The sequence below is a fragment of the Lepisosteus oculatus genome, chromosome 13, assembly GCF_040954835.1.
Source record: "Lepisosteus oculatus isolate fLepOcu1 chromosome 13, fLepOcu1.hap2, whole genome shotgun sequence".
Lineage (NCBI taxonomy): Eukaryota > Metazoa > Chordata > Actinopteri > Semionotiformes > Lepisosteidae > Lepisosteus > Lepisosteus oculatus.
This window is the reverse complement of record NC_090708.1, coordinates 9,417,818-9,438,891: the sequence shown is the minus strand read 5'-3', so window position 1 is coordinate 9,438,891 and position 21,074 is coordinate 9,417,818. Positions and strand designations below refer to the sequence as shown.

The following is a 21,074-nucleotide window of genomic DNA, read 5'->3' as shown; positions in this document are numbered from 1 at the left end:
ACCAAAAAACCATACAGATGCCTTTAACCCTGCCTCCCCACCACAGAAGAAAGCCTAAAGACGTGGCTGGCTTACATGTGAAGCATTGAAGGAGTGACATATCTGACCCAATAATGGAGTCATACAAGGTCAGGCATGCAAACCACTAGTTTCCCAAAGCTACCCATTCATTTAAGAATAGGAAAAGTATTGGTTTACAATCAAGTATCACTTCAAAATGCATTAAATGGATATGTGGTAATTGGGAAGTAGATATCACAGATGCCAGAAAGTCTAGTGAACACTGTTGTCTGTGTGCTTTTTATCTAATGTGTTTATTTTTGGAGGTATTGAAACGAACTACAAAGCCATATAAAATGTTGGCAGGGGTAAACAAAAGATGTCTTCAGTTCAGATTTTAAAAGGAGAGGGCAAACGATACTGTTAACAGTAATTGTCGTGGTTTATTCTCAAAGATAATTTCCAGACACCGGAGCTTGTGAGTTCAGGATAGACTTTATTACAAAAGTAACAGGCCTAGTTGGTCCATGGAGCAACTGCCTGTCTCAACTCAGAGGCTCTCTTTTATACAGTCTCACTCTAACATAACACATGCAATCACTCCCTCTTGGGTGATTTCCAACTCCTCTTGGTTTTGAGTCACTATTATTTCCAAACCTTGGTCATTCCTTCTAGGTGAAGTTTCCCCTTCCCTCTTACTCCTTTTAGGTAATTAAATTGGTAGCAAGACCTCAATGGCTTTCTTAAAAAGTATAAATATATGTTGTGAGGAGTATCTTATATACTGTACAGCGGAGAGGTGGCTCTGTGGCTAAGGATCTGCGCCTGTGACTGGAAGGTTGCCGGTTCAAATCCCGCGGCCAGCAGAGCAATCCTACTCCGTTGGGCCCCTGAACAAGGCCCTTCACCCCAACTGCTCCAGGGGCGCTGTACAATGGCAGACCCTGCGCTCTGACCCCAAGCTTCTCTCCCTGTCTGTGTCTCCTTGGAGAAAAAAAAGCTGGGGTATGCGAAAAGACGAATTCCTAATGCAAGAAATTGTATAGGGCTAATAAAGAAACATTACATTATTATTATTTAGCCTATTTATGCGTTTCCAAAAGATAATTATATAGTCCCTTTTAGGTTCCCAATAATGTTATATGTTACTTTTCATAGCCCATAATATGTGCGTCATAAATCACCCATATAATGTGTAACAATGGTATTTGTGCAACACATTCATACAGAAAAAGAACAGACAGGTTACTCTTCCATTAAAATAAACTCTGATGCCACTGCCATTATCTCACTACCACCTCGAGTAGTATGAAAATTAGTATGAAAGGCTGTATTAGCAAACAGGCGTCTAGTTATCCATTCAATCTGTTATGTATTTGTGGTAAAGACACGTACTAGAATTGCCGAACAGTGCTGCTCTGATCAGTCGTACAAATTTTGTTGAGACAGGAAGTCAAGAGATTCAGTTGGCTCCTTATTAAAAAGTGCCTTTGGAAACTAGACACTTTCTACTTTTCGGTTTTGCTGCTTTCTCAGCCATGTTTTTTCCAGACAGCTGAATATCATCGCAAAATGAACAGCAATAGACATTTCAGAGACTGACCAAGTCAGGCAAATATATTTGTCTGTTCGGTTATGCATTCATTCTCTGTAACAGAGAGGCTAGAATGAAAAAAAAATACTGCCTTAATGTTAACGATAAAATATGTTGTACAAATTTATTTTAAGAAACAAAAATTAATGCATGTCTTGTCTCATAATACACTCATAGACCTGCCGATATTTTATCCAGCTGAGTTCTCCTTTACATAATTTAACATGAAATTGAACAATCCAATACATTTGAATTGAGTGAGCAACAGAGGTTGTGAATCCCTCACAAATATGGTGTTTGGAAATAAAAATGTTCTAAAGGCATTCCAGAGTTTATGAGCCAAAGGTATATTTGAGTTTCACAAACACTCATCACAATTCTGACTATCAGTTAAACAACATTATCGACCCTATCAAAGCTACTGAACCCATTACTCTGTTCAGTCATGTAACCATCAATAAAAAGGGTGAGAGATCTAAACCAAGTAATTATAGACCAATAAGTTGACTTCTATTACAAGTAAGGTTATGGAAGCAATTATTCGAACTGAATTAGAGGAGCACATACTGTACATGGAAGTCAGATACTAGGGAATAATCAACATGCATTTAGAAAAGTCACCTCTGTCTTACCACAAGGCCATCATTAAGTGATAATAATTAACAGAGTATGCTGTGATCCTGATTAATAAAGTCTGCTTTAAAATACCACTGAACTGCTGGATTTCACAGGTACATTAGAATTTAAAGCAGATCGACTGTTTATCGACGACTGCAGTTACGACATTAATCTCAATAACAAGTGTAGTTTATTTGGTCAATAGCCAGCCATACAATTGGCGGTGCCCCAAATCGCGACCGCATATTATAACAAACAGGTGACTCAAACGCAGCTGGGCAATGCGGGAGAAAAATCCCGCATCAAGTAATGGGACTCTATCACCGATGCATCACATATATAAATGCAGTTAAGTTTCGCGTTTTTCACGGCTTGCTCCAGATTTTAAAAGGGCAGTTCACAATCTACAAATAAATTGTTCACTTAAGTGAACATTATGTACAGTATCTACTGTACATCTTACAACTTCCTTCAATCCATCGCCTTCAAAGGAAGAGAACAAAGCAGAAAGTACCTTTTACACATACAGTATACTAATCAAAGAGAGAGGGCCTTGGGGTTTATTAAACGTGCGTGTTTTTTATGACCATCTTAGCTCATTTAAAGACAGGCAGGCAGGCAACAGTAAATCTGAGCTTGTTGGCTTCTGGGGCTATCCAAGACGAGACAAACGAGACGATCAACCGAGCCACTGGCAGATGGGCGACCAGAGCCCATTGTTTTCACACACGACCAGATGTTGTAGTTACTACAACCATATTAGGAAAAGACAATTCATAAATTAATGCATGTGAATCAAATTAACACGCGGCTGCTCAGAAATTGTCCCCAGATGTTAATAACTCAATGCGAAAAAAAGAAATACAAAATAGCAGCACCCCTCTCCACCAACCCATATACATACTCAGCAGCTCATCATACACTGTACATACACAAAATGGACAAGGCAGTACAACGGGAAACTCGCATATATCAGAGGATTTCGTGAAATAAAAACGGCACCACTGTACTATCGGATTCTTATTAAATATATGCGGCACCACCTAAACAAGGAAACTGCATATCTTAAAAATGAAAGGGCGATACTGACGATACACTTAAGTGTCCTTTAGCACACGCACTGGAAATGAGGGAACACCTGTTTCCAGAATTCAAAATGCTATAAAATGAATCTCTGTTAGCTATGGTCTTAACGGCAGACAGCAAAAATATAAAGCATAAACATAAAACCTACCTTCCTTCACTCCGGGTAGTTTATTCTGATCAATACTAGTAAAATCTGCCATGTTGCTGATAATATTGTAGTAGCTGTTTATCTTGCGTCGTGAAATTCGATCTCCCAGCGTCACAAGACAGATTGATAGTTTTTTCTGGCAGGTGTCCGATTTACGCTGTGAACACAGGCGCTTCTTTGATTTGCTCTGTCGCCCAACTCAATGGTTGGCAAGCTAATTTCTCGGTTTCTCTCCCTCTATGCAGACGTGCATTTGATGCAATGTTAACACAATGAGGAAAACGCTGAAATTTAGCTACGGAGAGCCGGGGGGGACAAGCACGGTACTCGAACGGAACTGGGAAGGTCTCAAAGCTAACTCATCTGGCTGATGTTTTGGCTTTGATCACAAATCACCACCTCTACTTCTCTCTTTCATGTGATGAATTTTGTTGTTCTCTAAAACTGTGTGCTTTCTAGGAAAATGTTTTTTAAATATGTAGTTTAATCAAACTAACATTAGTTTAATTTGGACATTTTTGTACATTTTTTACTTTGCGCTTTAGATCATGTATAGAAATGCCGTAACAGGTACGATAAATACTGTGCAGTCCCACTCATCAAGAGGATGTGCTTTCATTGTGAACTGCAGGGCCTTCTTCGGAAATACAAATTCTGATTCAAACTGTTATGTAGAATCTATTTAAAAAAATAATATTCATATCTTCAGCAGGTTGCTTTTTTAGTTTACACAAAACTATTTTGCACGAGTAATTCCTTGATTTTCCACCTTTTCAGTGCGAGATAAACCATTACGTGTTCCTTCACCTCATGCAGATCCACACTCACACCTCTTAATCTTTCTACCTCTTTGATCTAATTTTCAAGTGCTTGAATATTAGATATGTGTTGCTGACTTTCCTTCAGTTAAACCTGGTGTTGCACACAAAAGAGAAGAGAAGTGTGTTTGTGGTTGTGTATGTCTGCATGTTTGCTATCTAAACCCATTTCTGCGTTTTCTAGCACAAAACAGAGGAATACCCCAATCAGTAACTCCGCTGGCAACATCTGATAACAGATGGAGAGCTCCTTAGGCCTTGAGATTGCCAGTTCATCCCAGGCTCTTATTGGATCTCTGGCTGGGCAGAGTCAAAAACCTCTAACATGTGGGTGCAGTGGTGGAATCCAATGCGAGGAATTTTACACATGACATGATGTAAAAAAAAGTCAGGATGCATGGTGCTCGTGGACCATGGTGTCTATCCCAACCAGAGGCTCCTGAAAATGGCCCTTTATAGTGCATGGTGCAATCTTTGGAATGAATGAATTCAATGAGGTTCTGTCCATACTGGGTATATTCATGATCCCATGCCCATTTTCACCCAACAGGGATGTAATCCAAGGTGGCAAAGTGATAAAATAGGATATAAAATCTAGCGCCTTGCTGTACCTGAATGAAGATTAAAGTAATCAGAACTGCAATTCAAACCTGTGAATCTCTTAAGAAGTATTAGTCGGGCAGACTTTCAGGTCAAATAAATACTCTTAACGAATTAACCAAAGCAAGAACTGACTGACTCCAAACAGCAATGGAAAACTAGCAATAGTTTCAGTATTTGACTTCTGTTACTGATTTCAGCCTTAATGTAGGCTCTGAGCCAAACTTTATTATCCATTTCCTGTCTTCAGTTCGTTTTCCCCCTTTTAAGAAAGGACACCAACCAGGGGTTAACATACCCCAGTTCGTGAAATTCTTTTTCATCTCAAAACATTATTATAGTCCCCTGCTGCTGTTCCAGCAAAAAAAAGCAAACCAAAACATCAATATCTGTCATTTATATGTCATGTGGTTTTTGTTTCCCGCAGTCATACAAAATGGTTTACCAAATATTTGTAACTACTAGCTTAAGGGCTGTTCCATGAACCACTAGGCAAGAGGCCGAGTAGAGTGTTATACACATTGTGCATGAAGGCAGAATTGAATACTGCTTTAGCTCTTCCACTTACTATTTTCACAAAAGCTTTATACGCTTAATGTATTCTAGACTTTTTAACAGAAAAGACTTTCCCAAAACAAATTCAATGAAAGGTTTGTTCTTTGGTTTCCTGGAATTGACTCCGCAACAAGATGGTGGTTGTCTTGTGAATAGGCAGCAAGGTTTTATGCCAACATGATCTACTCTGTTGTCATTTCCCTAATAAATGAACATTAAGTTTCCCCATGAAGTAATTAGGGAAATAAACAAAATGCTCAGTACTTGAAGCTGTGAGGGTGACGCCCAGGAAAGCCTCAGTCCAGTAAGTCTTAAATAGCAGGTTGTCGAAACCCTCCTGTTTTTTAAAGTGTAATAGCACTTGTAAGTATTGATCAAATGAGCAAATTAGTTATTTAAGTGAAAGGAACTCTAGCCTTTGAGGCCATTTCATTTCCATTTCCATGAAGGAGAGTCAGATTTGTATTTGAATTTATCTCTAAATTACTTCATTCAACAAATCTCTTGCTTAATTGATTACAATGAAATTCTTCCAAGTTTTCTTTAGAAATTGGTGAGTTAATGGTTTCCTATGACACCACTGGAGAGGGCTCACCAGCAGCAAGATTGGAGCCCCCCATGATTGTTTTACAATAACAGGATCAGCAATTTTCTGTACTCTTTTAAGAACCTGATTGAGGGGTTTCATTTGGGAAGATAGTGATGGCTCCCATAATTACTATTCTGACTCCGTTCATATGAACAGTTCTAAAACTGTCTCCCTGTGTCTATTTTACTTTTACAATACCACATATATTATGTTGTTCAAAGGGGTGATAAAAACAAAGTGAGAACCATAGAATAGAACAGTGCTGGCAATGACAGTAAAGAAATACAAAAAAATACCACATTATTCAGAAAAGCTTAAAACCAATAAAAAGGAACTGTGATAGATTGTATCTGAAACATGTTGTCTTGGGGTTGGCTGATGAGCAGTTGTAGATATGTATTGATTAGCAGTTTCCATGTCTGTGGATCCAGAAAGCTTTTTGCTGTATGCTGAGATGCGTGCATGTATGCCAATTTTTTGTTTATTTTTTTGTATTGACATATAACAGCAGAATTGAAACGACATCTGATCGAATCCCATTAAAGCAAGAAGAGATAGGACGTTCTGGCACAGGTGCAATGATTTTACAGGTTACTAATGGACAGATTCCTTTGTTTTGATTTGACACCTGATTATAGAATGGCCTGTCAGATACAGGTTTCTGCAAGGCTTCATAAATCTCATAGATATCCATTTTGTCAGGCTGTGTATCATCAAGCTGCTGCACATGACATACTGTCTTAACATTTCCAGACACTGCATTGTGGGATTTCATAGGTAGAAAATAATTTTGTGAACTATATAAATATACATACTGTACATAACATCAATAATCAGTGCTATAATAAGTTTTATACGAATACAGATTCGAATACAGATAATCAGTGATTAAGGAAGACTTTTCTAAAACGTTTATAACTCACTAATCCTTTAAATAATATTTTTAATTAGTAAAATTACCACAATTTTTGTTTTAATTGAGGAGTCTAAACACTGTTGTGAATGAACAGCTTAAATATAGAAGAGCTCTTATGTGGCAGTTAACAGAGTCAGCATCTCCCCCTGGTGGTTGAAGGAAGAAATAGCCATACGCTGGGACGTGCTCTGTGAGTAGACTTAATTTTCGGATCAAAATCTTGAAGGAAACCGGTTTACACTGATTATTGAATTTGTTAAAAGAAGGTAGAATGGGTATAATCACAAAAGGGTTCAGAAAAGAATTTCTGCTCTCTGGAAAGCATGACATTTTTCTTCAATAATGTATTTGAAACATCTGTAGGATCAGGATCTGGGCATTGGCATTGTGGGTGTAATTTTGGAAGACATCTTGGTGCAGATACACCCATCTTAAGCATTTCTTCACCACTTCCATTGTTCTGAAGGGGAATTAACCAGAATGAATCCAGATGTGGACCTGGCCTGTGAAAGGTGTAGGCAGATGGATCAATCTTGCGCCAAGATTGATCCATTTCTCAGGCATTTTCCTGATTAAGATCTTATGACACCGATGGATCCATTCCCATCATAAGTGGTGCTGAGAGGGGACCAGAGGGTGACACTCCTTCAGCCTGGTCCAGGAGAAGTCCGGCCTGATTGGATCCAGGCACTTTTCCAGGAGCCCACTCTTGGTGTCCTCCCTAATGTGGAGTATCTTGCCCGGACTTGGAGGTCGAATCCCTCTTCCACGTGCTGCCCTCTGGAAGAAGCACAGCTCCGATCCCTGATGGCTCTTCCACGTCCTGTTCTAAACTTCCCTGCACTTCCCTTCCCTGTGTTCCAGTCCTCCAGTCTGCCAGCCTGATCACGGGCGAGTCCAGCATGCAGCCTGGGCCCGGAGTGCAGTGAGCCGGCCTCTCCCCCTGGACTTGATGCCCGAGCTCCTGGGTCTGTCACACATACAGCGCCCGCCCCCAGCCTCACCTATAGTCCATGACTATCTGTACTGTATTTTCTCACCAAGCGCAGCTTGTAGTTACAGTACTGTATATTCTCCCTCCTCTTTCCTTCTTAAGTTTCCAATTGATTTGCTAATGTTGTTTTGCTTAATATCTCTTTCTTTCTTCATTTTCTTTCTTCATATGCTGTCTGCCTTTTTGTGTTTCTCTAAATTAAAGATTTAGACAGACTCTTGTTATTATAACTGTTATAGTCCAGTAAGTACTTCTGGATTTTTTGAGGGTGGACAGGGAAGACTAGAGGGATGCATTTACAGTTATTGTTGCTTCAAAATTAATATATTAAAAATGAGAAAACTAGGATCCCTCATACCCAAAACTAGCTAACTAGAAGGATACATATTAATGGACAGAGACAAATATTGCTAGCAATACTTATTGAGGTTAGAAAAGAAGATCTTAACAGATTTTAACTAACAAATGGTGTTTCCTGTCGCTGGGGCATGACAAGACAGTTTAAAGTTAGAAAAATGAACAGTCTGCTGGCCTCTCAACCTATTGACCCATCAGGCCTCGTGCTCTCAAACGGTAAATCAAAATATTGGAAACCAAAAGCTTAAAATACCACAATGTAATGGTCACATAATTATAAAATGATTGAGTTGAAATCAATCAACATCAAAACCTAATTTTAACAATATTACTTATTACTTACTGTTCTTGATTAATTGTATCATTACCAAAATGATAGGAAATACATGGGCCATATTCGGCCTAGAAATTGAATGTTGATTTTGTAAGTAGATAATATGCTTTGCAATACTGGTAGATTATTACACTAAATTTCACTTTATCACAATAAGAGCAGCCCCAAACTTGCAATCATGATATCACAGTCTTCATAGTCTAAGTCCTTATTATGTGGATTAGACAGGCATGTGTAAAATATTTATCTGTGTGGGTCATTAAGTGTATATGAACAACACAAGCTGAAAATAACACAGAATAAATTATAGTATTTTAAACCAAAGTGTTGTTACAAGTTTACAAGGATATTTCAGTGTGTATCTTTGCCAACAGTGTTTGGAGCACTTTACATAGTAAAAACAAAAACACAAAAAAGATCTAAATAAAATCAAAAAGACAAAAATATTAAACGGAGAGGTTTCACACATCATCATGCCAGTGTTATAAAATAATTATACCATTTCACCAAAATCAAATAATATCTAAATTTCTGAGAATGCACTATGGTATACTGTCTATTGAGTTTGAGTTTTAATCTTTTGAACTAATCTTTATTTTTTTCCTTTAAAAAAGAGAACACCAAAGTTTTAATTATTAATTTCAGAAGAACTTTGTCTATTTTGTCAAATATATTTGATTTTTTGTAGCATATAATATTTCATTGGTTATGACAACATCATCATTACACCTAGACAAAATAAGAGTAATAATAGATTAAGTGCTCATGATTTTGAAGATGAAGATGGTAAGAAATCTACTCAAAAGTCCACGTAATCAAAAAGAAAATATAAACCAGAATTGATCTTTTCTTTTGTATGGACTCGTTCGACATCATTCCAGTTTCAAATATGTGGTTTTGTCATCAGGAAAGAAAAATTGTTACCAGTGACCTTTATGAGTGGCATAAAAGTCACAGCAACTTCTCAGGAGTTAAATCTGCTAAAACATTAAAAATAAATACTGCAGCCGTCACTTTACCACAGTAGTGACGCACTGGACTTGCGTTTAACCTGGTGATAAATGTTCAATATCTTCCAATACAGTCCAAACTCATATTTTACCTATGATTGAGAGGCACATCTCTGAGCAAACTGCACTTAGGATATAATCAATTTATAGCTATCTCCATCTGAGCCCGTTGTCTTTGTTTTTGGATTACCAATTAATAACAAATTGGAGAGATGGTGACGGAATATTGTGGGCAAAACCATAAATAATACCCCTCCACATGAGTGATATTTTCTTCTCTCGTCATGAGAAAATTCTGAATTTATTTACCTGTCTGGTGGAAGATACATTGACTCCGGGTTTGACATAAGAGCCTTGTCATATGTCTGTCACGCTTTGCACGCTCCTTAAGAAGATCGATAGACTAAATCTGAAATATCCAGCGATTGATTTACAGCACATACCCCTTTCTGCACACCCCACCCCCACTGAAGCCTCCTGATAAATAACTACGGCTTGTGTTGGAAGAGAAACAAGACGAGTCAAGTGAGGCTGCAGTGCTTGGTTGTGTCTCCTTGCATCATGGAAAGAATATTTTCAGTGAATTTTTGCTTCTGGCTTCTAGCTGTGCCACTGCTTACTGGAACGGAGACAGTTTATGGAAGGAACATCTGGAATCAAGGTGGGTCATGCAAGCCCTTTCACTTATTCTCTGCAAACTTTCTACAAAGTTACAGATCTTCAAAACATGTTCTCATGCATGATCATGTTACTTTACATGATTAGTGGAAGGACCTACTTACAGTACATGTCATATCATTATTGCAGTTTCTGAAACCCTTTGAAAACACTTCCGTGCCTTCACACCTCTGTGATTTCCACAGACAATGATTACAAAAGGATTACCTGACCTGCAGTATCCTAACAGAAAAAATCGTTTTGTCTGCAAATGTAAAAAACTACAGCTCTTGTATTAAGTTTTGAAACAAAACCTTTATGGGTTTTATTGGTCAAAGACCAGTATCTTTGTGTTTGATGTATCCACATTTGGACATTATAAAGGCAGGTAAAAACTCATTTCACTGATATGGAATATACATAAACAGGTTTAATTGTCATGCTCAGATGGAGTTCTTCTTTGCCATTAATATAACCTTGGTAATGAGAATCTGGTGAACTCCCCCAAAAAACTAATAAGATACTAAAGACTATTTTCAGTCCATTCTAAACAAAATGACATTGCCATGATAGTTTAACATCAGCTGTGTACTCAGATCATGATATATCATGGATTGACTGTCAAAAACCATATGGAAGTGAAAAATAAGACTAAGTACCAACAAAGTTTTGTATGATATTACACCTCTTCTGATGTTGTTAAGATGTTATAGTTAAGATGTTTTCTGTTACACTGAGTAAGACTGTTCTGTGTTTGTACATAGTATGATATGAAGTTTTTTGAAGCGTTTACCTTTTTTCCTATTTCGAAGTGAAGTCAATTGTACTTCTAACATGCTAACTTGTAATGTATTTATAGAAAGGAATGGCATCCTTTTCAGCTTAAAACATAGATACACTTGAATTTTTGCACATCCTTTACAGGAAGTGGCTGTTATATTATATTATTCTGTTATTTCCTTTATCAACAACTGCTTTGTCCTAAGTGGAGTTGAGAAAGGCAGAAGAGCTGTTTACCATCTCTTTCATGTGCACCTGGGGGGGTCAATATTTGGAAATATTACTCCTACATTTCTATAACAGTGTTGTTTTAGTGTTTAGTATTTTTTTCTTTGTAGATTCAACCAAAAACAAAAAAATGCACAGTTTAAGATAAAGTGCATACGGTAGTTCATGTATGCTGATACACATATCTTTTAAATATGTAGGAAATCACCTTTTTCGCTCAAATGAAGAGTCAGATACCAAAAACAAGATGATAGCCCTGCTGTTGCACAAAAATGTGATGCCCATTGAAAACAGTGAGGTTAATGGTAAGTCATTTAATTATTTATACCCTGTGTGGATATTATATGCAGTGATATAATAACCTTGTAGGTGTGAATTCTGTGTTCATACTCATTTCATTACCAGTCTGATAATTAAAAATTTGCAGCACTCAGAAGTTACATTAATTCTGGGTCGAACTGGTACTCAGAATATTCCCCCATGTCCCAAATTTGGTATCTTTGGTTATTCAAAAGCAAAGTTCACATTAACAAAGGCACAACAATCACCACTGATGTTTGGATTGGTTGTGACTAAAAAATATACAGTACAGTATATTTACTGAATGAAAATCTGTCATTGTACCCTGTTTGAAGTGCTGCCTCAATGTGATTGTCTCCGCAACAACAATGGAGAGGATACTTTTCTTTTCTATATTCTTGAACATTTTCAAAAAGACTGAGCTTTGTATTTAGTTAATTCTATTCTTTAATACATCAAATCACTTTATGATTCTGTCAGAGTTTGACTTTATACTTATCTCAACAAGAAAACTGTAAAATCCCACAAGTCCCACTGTAAAATCCCACTTCTTGTTCATTATCGGGTCGTTTGTGTTTTGTTTGTATGTTTGTTTTAAATGGTTACAATTTTCTAAACTTCCTAAATAAAACACTTAAAAAATGTAATTCAATACAGTCTATGAGTTACTGAAGGCTGTAGTTGAGAGCTGAGAGATCGCTGGTGCTGTCTGGCACAGAAAGGGGGTGAGGAACTGAGAAGTGCCGATTTTTGCAGGTACTTCATTCCAAGAAGAAAATTAACAGGCTCTGAAGTGGGAAAATACAGAACGTCTAGTGGAATAGGTGGAATGGATACAATTACAGGCTATATAATTACACGTCTATATAATTACAATATAATCACTATATAATATTGTACATACAATATGTACAATAAACATAAACACAATCTTTTTCACTATTGTGATGGTATAATTACCTTTTGCATGTTTGATTGCATAATTACGTTTTGCAAATAATAGGCAAAGTTTGCATTTATTATTTGTTTATTTTGCATTATTCTTGGTTCTTCAGCAGATCTGGAGATGGTTCAGAAAGTAGCAGAACTGGAAGAGGTACTGTCATTTGATTTGGCAGAACAGCATTACTGTGCTTTAAAAGGGCATGTGCACTTGAATTGTAATGTTTCAGTTTATTTAATTTGCATGCACTGTACAGTATAGACTGTAGCTCAGCCTCGTGTATAATGTACTGTAATTCCAAAACCCATTAGATGTACCACTTTGAATTTTTATTTACCCAGATTTTTATCTTAACACAGAGATGGCAACAATTTCAGCATTCAAAATCCAATATAACTGCAGTAGGATTAAATTAATGTTGCTTGTGGTATTTGATTCTATATTAATAAGATATATTAATGTTGCTTTCAAACTATACCCTGTATTTTGATCTAGATTAGATTGAGACTAGAATCCTAGAATCCTATCCTAATATGCACATAATTTTAAGTAGTTTTCAGTTAAGGCTAACAAATAATTAAATTAATATATATTTTTCAGCTGGAATCTCTAAAAGAAGACCTTGAACTACAGAAGAACATTGACACTAATGCAATAGGAATGGAGGTATCCTTCCCCAGCAAAAGAGGTCAGTAAAATCCCACAATAATTATTTGTACCAGTGAACAAAAAATGTGTGTTTCCTGTATTAAGTAAAACCTAAGAAGATAAATTAAAACATATTTAAACCATGATATTTATTTTCAAAATTACTTTTTTCCATTGTACTCATTGATTTGGTAGATGTTTTTAACGTATTTGCTCAGTAAATGTGTATTCCTTATGTGTGAGTGTCCTCTGGTTATACCATGTTCGAATTTGTTGAATAAATTGGAATATTCAGAGTGGTTCTGTTTTACTAATTTAGCCTAAAGTCCCACCAAATATAAAAATACTGGTCTTCACAGAAGCAGCATATTTTTTTTTTATCAATTGTGAGTTAGCATAGCAACCAGAACTATAAACAGAACCAATAAAGAGAATGTCCCTCAGAGCATCCACAGCAGGAGACACGACATCTGGAATCCTGATAACACAACCAGCATTTTCATGAAGGGCTGTAAAACATTTGATTTTAGATTTGAAAAATCTCCTGTTGGATGATGGTGGTGAGGGGAAAGTTGGAATAATATTTCAGAAATGTGCTTTTGGAAGCTAATGAAATTCCTCTTCTGTTTTTGTCCACAGCCTGTTTTTGGAAATACTGTGTGTAAGGCATGGTAAGAGAGACCAGTGAAACCAGCCCAGCCAGAAGAGTCAACTTAATGATGCCATTTAACAATAATGTGCAGATAAACATAGATGTGTATTATTATCTTTAAAGAGCAACAACAGAACCTGGAACAATAATCTTTAGTGCTGGACATGTATTGAAACAGAATTTTGTAGCTTTCACTCAGGTCTTTAACATATTGATTGCTCTGACTCTTATTTCTGTATTTGTTTGTTTCTGTTGTGTATACTTTTGTGGCTTTCCCGTTGACAAAGAAAATGAAAACAAAACCAAACAGATGAGTGAATTCTTTAAGAACAAGGTAACCAGAAATAGTACAGCCGAACCCAGGTACTGAAAAGCTTAATTAAAAGCTTCAAGACCTTTAAAGCTTTTCAGTAGACTTTAATGAAATTTAAATGTGTTGAACTTCAGCCACTTTAGGTTTATTTATAAAATTAACATGATAGAATTTGTTAAATATAAGCATTCTAGAGAAAAAAACATATTTAACTCTTCAAAATGTTTTAGCAAAATTACGGAATTGCAATAATTTAAAAAGATTACCCTAATTTGTAGTAAAATGACATGATTCACATTCTTGTAGAGTTTCAAGAGTGGTTCCGTGACTGAGACTCATGATTTTTATACAACAATTTATTCTAATTATTATAAATTGATTTAAGCTTCTGTTTGCTTTTTTTTAATCTTGAACAGCGTTTTGTTTCAAGCAGATTACATCAATAGCTCTTCAATGGTTTGGTCAATACAGTTATTTTTCTACATTGTTTAACTGTGCAATTATAATTAAGAAAAAAAACATCATTCTACTTCTGAATGGAAGCTCATTTCATCCAAAATCTTTCTGCTACCTCCTGTGTACAACACATCTGTGGTCATTTTGGTGAAAAGAAGATTAACAGAGATCTGTATTTTTATCTGCATTATAAAAAGCACAGTTCATTGCCATTACCATTAAACTGTAAACATAGTTTGGTGATAAATGTGAATTAACCCAAGACGAAAAACTGGATAATGTATATATAAGAGGCAGAACATTTCCAACAATAATTATTTGTACTAATAAAAACAAAATTGTCATTTTTCTGTATTTATTTATAGTGTAGATAACAAGATACATGAAATGCATATTTTAAGTATATTCTCACCAGTTCTTATTGCATTGTACTCATTAATCTTGGGAGATGTTATTATTGTATTTATTTAATAAGAGAGTATTTTTATGTGCGATACATGTAGAATAAAAAGTTGAAAAAATAAACTTAGATCGATATTATTGAAAACAAAAGCCCTTTTTGTTTTCTTACACACAAATATGTGTAAGAGACCTCCTTCACATTTTCTATCTGTAGTTGAATTAACCCAAATAACCACTAATCCTGGACTATTCAGAATCAATCTACTGTAGGTAAACACAGCTATTATCGCTGCTGACCTAAGAGTCTTCCTCTTGAATTCACGTGCATTGCACTGATTTTGACCTTATGGAGCCTCAAATACTGTATACTGTTAGACCACGGGACAGTTCTGCTAATGAGGGTGTCATAAATTAAAGACAATTCACAACCAATAGTCTGTCAGTTTCATCACAAATATGGTATGGTAGTTCACACTTTTGATATATGTGCTTCATTTTAAAGAGCTGAAAAGCTGAAAGAGCTTCTTTTGGGAGGTAAGACCATAAATCTGTAGGTTGTGAATGTCTCCCCCATGTGGCAGATTTGAGCTTTCCATTTTCTTCAAGTTGAACCTACCCAGAAAATAAATAGTGGTAAAAACAAAAATGATCTTCCTTTTCATCTAAACCAAACTTTGTGTATTTTTATTTTTGAGGCCTTTCTAAAAGTAGGCATTACTGATCTGAATGAAGAGAGTCTCCTACTTAACTAGGAATAGACCCATCTGAACACATGGGTACTTACTGTAGAAGGGCAGACAGTTTGGCACAAACCCACCTCCAGATTGATGCAAAAATCATTAAAATACATGGAAATTGTTATGAATAATTATTCTCTTCAATCCAAATGTGTAACTGAAACAAGGTTTATCAGAATAATACATGTATATTACATACAGTGCCTTGAAAAAGTTTTCAGAACCTTTCTGTCCCATTATGTGAAATTACAAAATAATGTTTACACTGTACATGCTGTGATCGACTGGCATGTCATGCAGGGTGTATCCCTCCTTGCACCCATTGCTTGCTGGGACAGGTTCCAGCTCCCCTACAACGGATAAGATCACTTTGTTAGCCATATACAATTATTTGCATTAGGAATTCATCTTTTTTTGCATACCCCAGCTTGCTCTCCATGAGACACAGACACAGACACAGACACAGACAGGGAGAGAAGCTTGGGGTCAGAGCGCAGGGTCAGCTATTGTACAGCACCCCTGGAGCAGTTGGGGTTAAGGGACTTGCTCAGGGGCCCAACGGAGTAGGATTCCTCTGCCAGCCGCAGGATTTGAACCAGCAACCTTCCGGCCACATTGCCACTGCTCCGCCCTGATTAGGATTAAGTGGTTAGAAAATGGATACTGTAGATAAAGGGATGGATGCATTTCTTAAACTTAATATTTTATTCAAAAACTGAACGCTCAAACTGATCACTTCTAAGGTTAGAAGTCACAGTAAATGTCAGTAAAACCTAAAGAAAAAAAAAACTGAAATAAGTTGAATGCCTCAGTATCCAGACCTGTGAATTCAAGCAGCAGTTGCAGTTGCAAGATGTTTTGGGTAAATCCACCAACTTTGCACTTTGGCAGGGTGCTGTGTGTGCCAGTTCTTCCAGGCAGATTTGCTCAGGCTATCATATAGGGCTATCTTACAGTTGCCTGGGGATTGCAGATGTACTACAGTTTATTCAGTCAAGTTTTTCCACAGATTTGCAATAATAATAATAATAATTAATAATAATTGCTTACACTTATACAGCCCTTTTCTAGACACTCTACTCAAAGAGCTTTACAGGTAATGGGGATCCCCTCCACCACCACCAATGTGTAGTCCCCACCTGGATGATGCGACGGCAGCCATAGTGCGCCAGAACGCTCACCACACATCAGCTATCAGTGGGGAGGAGAGCAGAGTAATGAAGCTAATTCATAGATTCTATAGGATTTGACAGGCCAATTGAGGATTGTTTTTTTATTCTTTAGACTTTCTAGTGTAGTGTTGGACTTGTGCTTTGGTGCTTTGGTTCACTGTCTTGCTTGAAAGGAGAGTTTTGTCAATGTTTTTCTATCTTCTAAATATCTTCCCATGAATTTAGACAATCTTTCCAGTCCCTGCTGATGAGAAGAAGAACTATAGTCCCTACCATACTGTCCCTACCATGCTTGACAGTAGTGATGGAGTTGACTGAGTGATGCACTACACTGATGCTGGGTTTGCATCAACAAACATTTCTCCCATCGTAACCACCGAACTCGTGTGAAGTCACAGATGCATTGGCCTTTGGCTATTTTAAGACACTATAAATAGAAACTATTTTGATTTGATACTTATGATGTATACAATTACTTACATCTACATATTATTGTAATTACATGGAATTTAGGATAATACTCTCATATTCTTATCCTGTTTTATGTATTTTATAACTAATTACACCATAAATGAAATATATTCTGTTTTACAGAAACAAAGTCTGAGGTAGGTTAAAAACATTAAATGGTAAAATATTTATGTGCAGAATTTTATTACATCATATAAAAGCTATATATGCAAAAGTGTGTTTAAAACAATTATGGTTAGTGTTTCATCACAAATAGACAAGAGAAGAAATGTTGCAATTTCCATTTGTACGTTATTATTATTATTATTATTATTATTATTATTATTATTATTATTATTATTATTATTATTATTATTATTATTATTATTATTATTATTAAATTCGTGTTCCAGGTAGTTTGTGGTCCTTTTCTCCGAGTCCTATGTTGCCGTTCGGAACACAATCTTTGGTCGGACCAGTTTCCAGGAAGTGCTGCTGTCATTTGGTTTCTTGCAGTGTCCTTGTTAGTGTGCACCAAATGTTAAAAAATGAACTGAATTTTCTCGAAAATTTATATATTTCAAACAACTGCTATTTCTGAAACCATTTTAGAGCATAATGTTAAGGGCCGGAACGGCACTAACATGGTAAGTCTTCAAGTGCATCAATAATGAATGTTTTACTATGAAATAGGGCGTAAGGTGCACTTTTGGAAATAGTGACTAACAAATGAAATAAAGGTGTCTCTGGAGTTTTTAGTAAGTGGCACGTTGTGTCTGTGTTCATTGAGATACTTACGGTCGGTGGCGAGGTGATGACAAATAATTATACACTGTATTGATAAACCTCACTGAGGGAGAGAAGCGATTAATCGCACACCATGATAAAGACCTTGTTCTCAGACTGGAAACCGTGGAGCTTATTGGTGATTGTGTATATTATCATTGCTTTAATGACGCGTCGCTTGAATTTTAGACGAGAATGATCTCTCGATTTTGAATGTGAACTGATGCAGCCATAGGCCGTGGATTGTTAATTGAGTTCATTAGTCTTTACGGGAAACTTCAGACCCTGTAGACGAGTGTGGCACAGTGCCTATATAGTGCCTATATGTGATTCCGAAGAATTAGTTTTAAGTCTTTACTAGAAAACATGGGGCTTTGCTTATTGATTAAGTCCTTGCTTTGTCATTGTCGTCACGGCGTTTAAATGTACGTTAACAAAGGTTAAAACGAAGACATTTTCATGTTTTCCCATACGACTGAATAACACGGGGAGGAGTATTTACATCGCATATTGTAACGCGGCTACCGAATTTATAAGATGTGGCGGACAATTTCTACTCGAAGACCTATCAGCACTGTTGTACAACAACTGCGAAAGGTTACTGAAGTAACGCAATCTGGATTTACAAACAGTACTTTGGAGTGGTGCTTATGTGGCTTGGTTATTTAAAACTACGATACAGTACTGTATGAGACCAAGGTGAAGATATTAGCACTGCTGGGCGCAAAAATGTACTCTAAAATATTATTTACTATGTAATAAATAACTGTTGGAAATGTGATCAGAATTCGTGTATTCTTTATGGTCTGTAAAGCAACTTTGTCCTGCTGTATTACGACTTTGAATTGTTTCTTTGATAATTTACTTGTGATTATTGAACTGTTTCTTGGCAAGTGATCAGACATTTGGGCTTTGAACCCGTATAAGGTTATGAGGGTTATTTTATATAATAAATCCAGAAGCTTCAATGCCAATATAGCCAGCAGCCATATCACCCTGCAACTCGCAACTGGCAACCCACTGAAGCTCAGCAGGTGTGAGCCTGGTCAGTACCTGGATGGGAGACCTCCTGGGAAAAACTAAGGTTCCTGCTGGAAGAGGTGTTAGTGGGGCCAGCCTGGGGCGCTCACCCTGCGGTCCATGTGGGTCCTAATGCCCCAGTATAGTGACGGGGACACTATACTGTAAACATGTGCCGTCCTTCGGATGAGACGTAAAACCGAGGTTTTGCCGTAAAACCGAGGTTGTGGTCATTAAAAATCCCAGGGCGTTTCTCGAAAAGAGTAGGGGTGTAACCAATCATGGCCTCCTAATAATCCCCCTCTATGAATTGGCTACATTACTCTGCTCTCCTCCCCACTGATAGCTGATGTGTGGTGAGCGTTCTGGCGCACTATGGCTGCCGTCGCATCATCCAGGTGGGGCTGCACATTGGTGGAGGGGAGTCCCCATTACCTGTAAAGTGCTTTGAGTGGAGTGTCCAGAAAAGCGCTATATAAGTGTAAGCAATTATTATTATTAATATACAATTCAAATTCAGTAACATGGACTACAGATCAATACTTGGCTTTATCCAGTCCATGTTACTGAATTCTGCAGCTCACTACTTGGCTGCATTAATGTAACATAGGCAGAATTATTGATAGTGTCTTATAAAGGTTGTATGTACTCTGTTGTTTTGCAAAAGGGTAACAATTTTGGTCAAAAGAGTGTGACTAATTGCTTAAATAATGTCCAGATGTATTTAATTACATCTCATGCCCATTGAATGAATGAAATTGCATTTATTGAAATATACATGCATGGCCTTTCTCTACGACATTCTCTCTGTTTTTTTCATTAATCCCACCACTATTCATGTTCACTGTGTTTGATTAGCTTATGCAAACATGCATCCTGAGTGCTTTACCAGATTGCTGCAATTGGCTCTTGACAAAAGGAGATTGCTGGAGAAGTTATAAAGATTGGAGATAAATGAGCTAATTTAGCCTGTCAGAAAATTCAGAAATGGATATGATGAAACGATCCGTGCAGGAGCATGTAGCCCATGTATTTATACGTTTTTGTTTTGCAGCTTGGCCTGCAGGAAACTGGTCACCACCAGCCCGGGCGTGAGGGTCCCCTTGCAGACACTGAACCCGCTGTCCCGAGCCATCCACCACAGGGGTTCCCCTGGCACCAGCCTTCACAGAGCCCCCCCGCGTTCTGCAGTCCGGCACTTCAACTCCCTGTCCCGCCCGCCCCTGCGGCCCGCACGGCCCCTGCCCCGAGGCCCTGGGTTCCAGCCCCGCCGCAGCTTCTGGGTAGCCAGGCTCGCCACCAGGCTGCTGCGGCTCCGCTACCTTTTGCTGGGGTCAGCGGTTGGAGGAGGCTACACTGCCAAAAAGGTGCGGCCCCGAAACCACGTATACCATCCGATTCTCTCCCGAACAAGAAAACCACACGGGTTACTTGCTCGCGTTTGTGTGTTGGTCTCCTGTTCTTTTGCTCATGTTCCAGTGGCAGCCCACAAATTGCTCATCCTTGATCGTTTCCTCTCTTGGTATTGTCGTACAAACCCTAAGTATAAACCGTGATCGTTTCTCCTACTGGCATTGAGGAACAAAGCCTAATTTATTGAGGATCTTTCATCATAGAAAACAAAATATTTAACAAATTTGTTTTTGTTAATTGGAACTCTTTGTGACAAATAATATAACTAACAACACGTTGAGTGTCTGAACTAGTATTACTTACCGGAACAGAGAGAGACGTCTGGAATATCAAAATACAGAAAAGGTCCGCTTTTCTCTTTCCATAAGATAATGCACATCCAAGAAAGGTGCTCACTCCTAGACATTGCACGTCAGGGATTCTCCATATGGCCACCAACTGACAGAGTTCCTGTAAGCGCACTGTAGCACCAGCAGCATGCCTAATGATGAACAGCTC

The 21,074-nt window shown here is 37.5% G+C and overlaps 2 protein-coding genes and 1 non-coding gene across 9 annotated transcripts in view; 2 read left to right on the top strand and 1 right to left on the bottom strand.

Moving 5' to 3' along the window:
• The window catches only part of ccdc50a (coiled-coil domain containing 50a), a 35,822-nt gene extending 32,083 nt beyond the window's left edge, over positions 1–3,739 (bottom strand). For 2 of the 4 annotated variants that reach the window (XM_015361257.2, XM_069197778.1), the window contains exon 1: positions 3,447–3,736. In XM_015361257.2, the coding sequence (XP_015216743.2) occupies positions 3,447–3,498 (52 nt within the window). In that variant the 5' untranslated portion in view covers positions 3,499–3,736. Of the gene's footprint in view, positions 1–3,446 lie in introns of all 4 variants that reach the window. The other 2 variants (XM_015361255.2, XM_015361256.2) reach the window with 2 other exon arrangements.
• A 7,753-nt stretch (positions 3,740–11,492) lies between these two features.
• On the top strand, positions 11,493–14,268 carry LOC107079139 (uncharacterized). The gene is made up of 4 exons (XR_011191487.1): positions 11,493–11,589; positions 12,640–12,680; positions 13,128–13,215; positions 13,815–14,268. It is a non-coding gene; the product is annotated as an uncharacterized protein (transcript).
• A 3,566-nt stretch (positions 14,269–17,834) lies between these two features.
• Positions 17,835–21,074, top strand: part of opa1 (OPA1 mitochondrial dynamin like GTPase) — a 46,031-nt gene continuing 42,791 nt past the window's right edge. For all 4 annotated transcript variants that reach the window (XM_015361297.2, XM_015361295.2, XM_015361296.2 and 1 more), the window contains exons 1-2: positions 17,835–18,004; positions 20,218–20,530. In XM_015361297.2, the coding sequence (XP_015216783.2) occupies positions 17,976–18,004; positions 20,218–20,530 (342 nt within the window). In that variant the 5' untranslated portion in view covers positions 17,835–17,975. The remainder of the gene's footprint in view (positions 18,005–20,217; positions 20,531–21,074) is intronic.